Consider the following 4637-nt stretch of genomic DNA (forward strand, 5'->3'; position numbering starts at 1 on the left):
AGAGGGGCTGAGGAGGACTGGGGAAGGGGAGGGAAACTGGGGATAAATGGGGGGGGAAAGGATGAAGGAGAGAAAATGAGAGGAAGAAAAGGAAAAAAAGTGGAGGGACAGGAGGAGGGAAAAGACCCCCCCGGAAAGGGGACTCAGGAGGGAAACTTTATGAGAAGGGAAAAAAAGGAGGAAAGGGGCGAGGAGGAGGAAAAGGAGGGAAACTGAATAGGAGGAGGAAAAAGGGGGAAAATGGGGGGGGGACCTGAAAGGAAGGGGGAAAAGGGAAAAACCCCGAAAAAAGGGAAGGGGGAGGGGCTGAGGAAAAAGAGGAAAAAAAGAAGGAGGAAGGAAAAAAAAAAGGAGGGGAAAAGGAAAACCCAGGAGGGGAAAGGGGCTGAAAGAAAGGAAGGGGTGAAAGGGAAAAAAGGAAAATGGGAGGGGGGAGGGGGCGAGGGGGAAAGGGGGGGTGGGGGGGAGGAAAGGAGAAAGGACGAGGAGGAGAAAAGGGGGAGGAAAACCCAAGGAAAAGGGGGGGACCCCCGGGGGGGAGGACCTCCCGGAAAGGGGGGGGGGGGGGGGAGGACTCAGGGAGGGGAGGACCCCAGAGAAACTGGGAGGAGGAAGGAGAAAGGGTGAAAAAGGAAGGGAGGAGGGGGGGAAAAAAAGGAGAAAAAAGGACTGAGGGGGGGGGAGGACCTGAGGGGAAAAACGAGGGGGTACTGAAAAGGGAAAATGGTGGGAAGAAAAAAAGGGGGGGGAGGGATGGGTTTGAGGAGGATGGCTGAAAAGGAAAAAAATGGCCCCGGAGGAATTACTGAAAAAGGGACGAAAAGGGGAAAAAGAAGGGGGAGGAAAAAAGGACTGAGGGAGGAGGAAAGGGGAGGAAAACCCCGGAGGGGGGACCCCCCCCCGGGGGGGGAAAGGGACGGGGGGGGAAGGAAGGAGGGGAGGAAAAAAAGGGGGGAAGGGGGAAAAAAGGGGGGAAAAAAGGAGGAGGGGGGAAACCTGGAGGAAAAGGAAAAAAGGGAAAAAGGGAAAAACCCCAAAAAAAGGAGGAGGAAAAAAAACCAGGGGGAGGAAGGAAGGACCCCCAAAAGGGGGGAAACTCAGGGGGGAGGAAAAAGGAAAGGGGGGGAAATTAGAAAAAGGAACGAAGGAAGGACTGAAAAGGGAGGGGCCGAGGAAATACTGGGAGGGGTGACCCGAGGAATGGGAGGGGGGGGAAAAGGAAAGAAAAACTGAGGAAAGGGAAAAAAGGAGAAGGTGGGGGAAAAAAAGGAAAAAAATGACCCCGGAGGAGGACCCCAGGAGGGAAAAATTGGAGGAAATGAAAAAGGAGGGGGGACTGAGGAGGAGGGGAAAAAAAGGGGAATGAAAAAAGGAGGAAGGAAAAAAGGGGGGGAAATTTGGGGGGGGGGAAAAATGAGGGGGAAGGAAAAGGAAACTGACGAGGAAGGATTTGGGAAGGAGGACCCGAGGACTGAGGAGAAAGAAAGGGGAGGAAAGAAGAGGAGGGAAAAAGGCCCCCCTGAGGAGGAGGCTGAAAGAGGAGATGAATGAAGGGGAAAAAAGGAGGAGGAGGAAAACTGGGAGGAAAATGGGTGAGAGGGGGAGGAAGAAGGGGCTAAGGAGGAAAACACTCCCCGGAAAGGAAAACCCCCAGGAGGAGGGGGGGGACCCCAAGAAAAGGAGGAACTCCAGGGGAACTCCCCCGGAGAAAATGAAAGGAAAGGGGAGGAAAAAGGGTGTAGGTAGGAGGAGGGGGGACTAAGGGAAAGGATGGGGAAAAATGAAGGGAGGAGGAACTGAGGAGTAAAATGAGGAGTAAAAGGGAGGAAAAGGCTGAGGGGATGGCTGGGAGGAGGTTTTGGGGGAGGATGGCTGGAGGAGAAAAGACCCGAGGAGGAATACTGAGGAGGTGAACTTGGAGAAGGAAAAAGGGGGGAAAGGAGGGGAAAAGGGAAAAAAAAAACGGAAGGGGGAAGGGGGAAGGATACCCAGGGGAAGGGAAACCCAGGAAAAGGAAGGACTCAGGAACGAGGGGGAGAACGACTGAAAAAGGAAAAGGAGAACAAAATGAGGAGGAGAAAAAGACTGAGGAGGAACCCCGGGGGGGGAAAGGGAAGGAAAGGAAAGGGGGAGGAAAAAGGGGGGGGGGAATCCCCCCCCCCAAAAAGCTGTTTCCCATCCTTTTCCCCCCCCCCCCCCCAAAATGCCCCCCCAAAAATCCATTTTTAAAAGTCCCCCAAAATTTTTCCCCCCCCCCAAAGGCCCCCCCAATGTCCCCCCAAAAAGGTTCCCACCCCCCCCAAACCCCCCCCCCTTTCCCCCAAAAGCTTTCCCCCCCAAATTTCCCCCCCCCCCCCCAAATGCCCCCCCCCCCAATGTCCCCCCCCCCCCCAAGTCCCCCCCCAATGGGTCCCCCCAAAAAGTGTGGGTCCCCCCCTTCCCCCCCCCCCAAAGTCCCCCCCCCAAATTTTCCCCCCCCAAAGTCCCTTTTTTTTTTTTTTTTCGAAAGATAAGGGGGGGGACATTGGGGAAAAACAAAGTCCCCCACCACCCCCCCCCCCCCCCCCCCCCCCCCCCCCCCCCCCCCCCCCATTAAACTGAATTACATTATCCCTTATGAAAAAAGAGTTCTTCCAAATCAAAATTGTGGCTAATTGGAATAACCCGTAAAGGTCTTTAAACACCTTTTTAAAACCCAATCGCGGGTTCAAATTTGTGCCGTGGGGTGAATTCAAAAAGCGACCCCCCTGATTTAATTTTTTAAAGCCATGTAATAAGAATAATCCCCTCAAGTTAATCTTAAACGTGGGAAAAACAAAAGAATCGCATTGTACAATTTATAGCTATACAGTTAAACCCTATACAGTCAAAAGTATATCAAAAGAAAATTCAATTGTTTTCAGTCCCCCTTTTTTAGTGGTTTTTATTTTTAAGAATTAAGGTCAAAACAAATTTCATAATCCTATATTTTATATTTTGTGTTACACGCTACGTCCCAGTTAAAAATTTTTTTAATATTTTATATAATATGTGTTTCTTTATATTAACTTATTCCCCTAGAAAAATTTTGGCTTCTAGAAAAATAAACGCCGTGTAAAAAGAACCACAAGGGTTTACAGTTGACACCATAACAGTTAAGAGTCCCCCGCTGCCAAAAGCAAAACGTGTTAAAGCTGGTTTAAAACATACCCAATTGGTGCGGGAAAAATATTTTATATTTAGAAATGTTTCGTTACCACACGATCATCATCATCAAACCCTGACTTTAAACTTGGTTAGTAATTTAATGATTGGAACTAATTAGTGAATGTTAAACCCCCGTTTCCCCATATTTGTGTCCCAGTACTAAATATCCTCGTGTATTAAAAATTTTTTGAAACGCTTCCAACTTTTCCCCAGAACACCCTCCCACCTGGGGAAGAATTAACTTTTCAAAAAACGGAAACAAAAATAAATATAATTTTAAAAGTTTTTTAAAAATTAAAAACTTTTTAAAACGCCAAAACCAACCCCCTTTAATGGCCTTTACAGACCCCCAAATGACAGACGACCCCCTTTTAAAATTGAAAAACAAAGATAAATACTTTTCTGGATAACTGGTCGGGCAAAAAGTAAATTTTTTGGGGGGTTTTCTCCTTTTTTAGCCTTTTTAAAAAAAATTTTTTGGGTTACTAGGTTATGAGGAAACGTCTTGAGGCAGAAAAACTAATGGGTAAAAGGGGGAAAATTCCGGCACCTTTTTAAACCCCCCCCCCCTTGGGCCCTTTTTTTAAAAAAAACCCCCATCAAGTCCCCCCCTATAGATAACCAAAAAAATATAAAAATACTGTAAAAGGGTGAAAACCCGATACTTCAAAGCTTTTAAAAAAATGTTTTTTGGGGACAGAAGCTAATGGTATTGGGGGGTAAGCCCCCCCACCTTTGAGAACCCGCCTTGAAAGGTTTTTTTTTTAATTTCCCATCAAGTCCCCCAAAAGAAAAAAACAAATGAAAAAAATAATAACTGTATAGGGGGGGTTAAACCCCGATACTTCCCTATTGCTAAAAATGTTTTTTTTTGTACGTGAAAAATTTATACCCCCAAAGGGCCAGGGTTTTTCCGAACTTTTAAAAAACCCTGTAAAACTGGGGGGCAAAATGAAAAAAACAGAAACTGGTCAAAACAAAAAATATGAAATTTTTTTCAAAAAAAGGATCCCCCGAAAAAATTTTACTAAACAAAATTTTTAGAACAAGGTTTTGCTTGGTTGTTAAAAAAAATTTTTAAAAAAAAAAAAAAATTTTAAAAAAAAATAAAAAATTTTTCACGCCCTTAAAATTCCGTTTAGTCCCCCCAAATTTTTTTAAAAAAAGGCTATAAAAAAAAAGGGGGAAAAAGGAAATTTAAAAGTAAATACAAAACCCCAATTTTAAATTTAAAACTAAACTTAAAGGCGGGGGGGAGGGCGGCGGGTTGGGCGGGTTTTTTTTTTTCCTGAGAAAACCTGTCCCCTGTCTCCTCTGTCTCCATTTTTCTCCCCCTTTATCCCCCTGTTTTTTCCCCCCCATGGTTTTTTGGTTTTTTGGGGTCCCCCCTTTTTTCTTTTTTTTTTCCCCCCTGTCCCCCCCTTTTTTTCCCCCTTCCCCCCCAAAATTTC

The 4637-nt window shown here is 46.2% G+C and overlaps 1 protein-coding gene across 1 annotated transcript; it reads left to right on the top strand.

Moving 5' to 3' along the window:
- Nucleotides 1-418: 418 nt before the first annotated feature.
- LOC134825806 (octapeptide-repeat protein T2-like) lies at nucleotides 419-2170 on the top strand (the record flags this gene model as incomplete). Its single annotated transcript, XM_063838007.1, is given in 4 exon segments — nucleotides 419-477; nucleotides 479-501; nucleotides 1289-1513; nucleotides 1925-2170. Coding segments are annotated over 4 exon segments (553 nt in total), but the record flags the coding sequence as incomplete, so codon positions are not given.
- Between the last annotated feature and the right edge of the window lie 2467 nt (nucleotides 2171-4637).

This window comes from Bolinopsis microptera, unplaced genomic scaffold (assembly GCF_026151205.1).
Source record: "Bolinopsis microptera isolate Bmic1 unplaced genomic scaffold, MBARI_Bmic_1.0 sca105, whole genome shotgun sequence".
In the NCBI taxonomy this organism is placed as follows: Eukaryota; Metazoa; Ctenophora; class Tentaculata; order Lobata; family Bolinopsidae; genus Bolinopsis; species Bolinopsis microptera.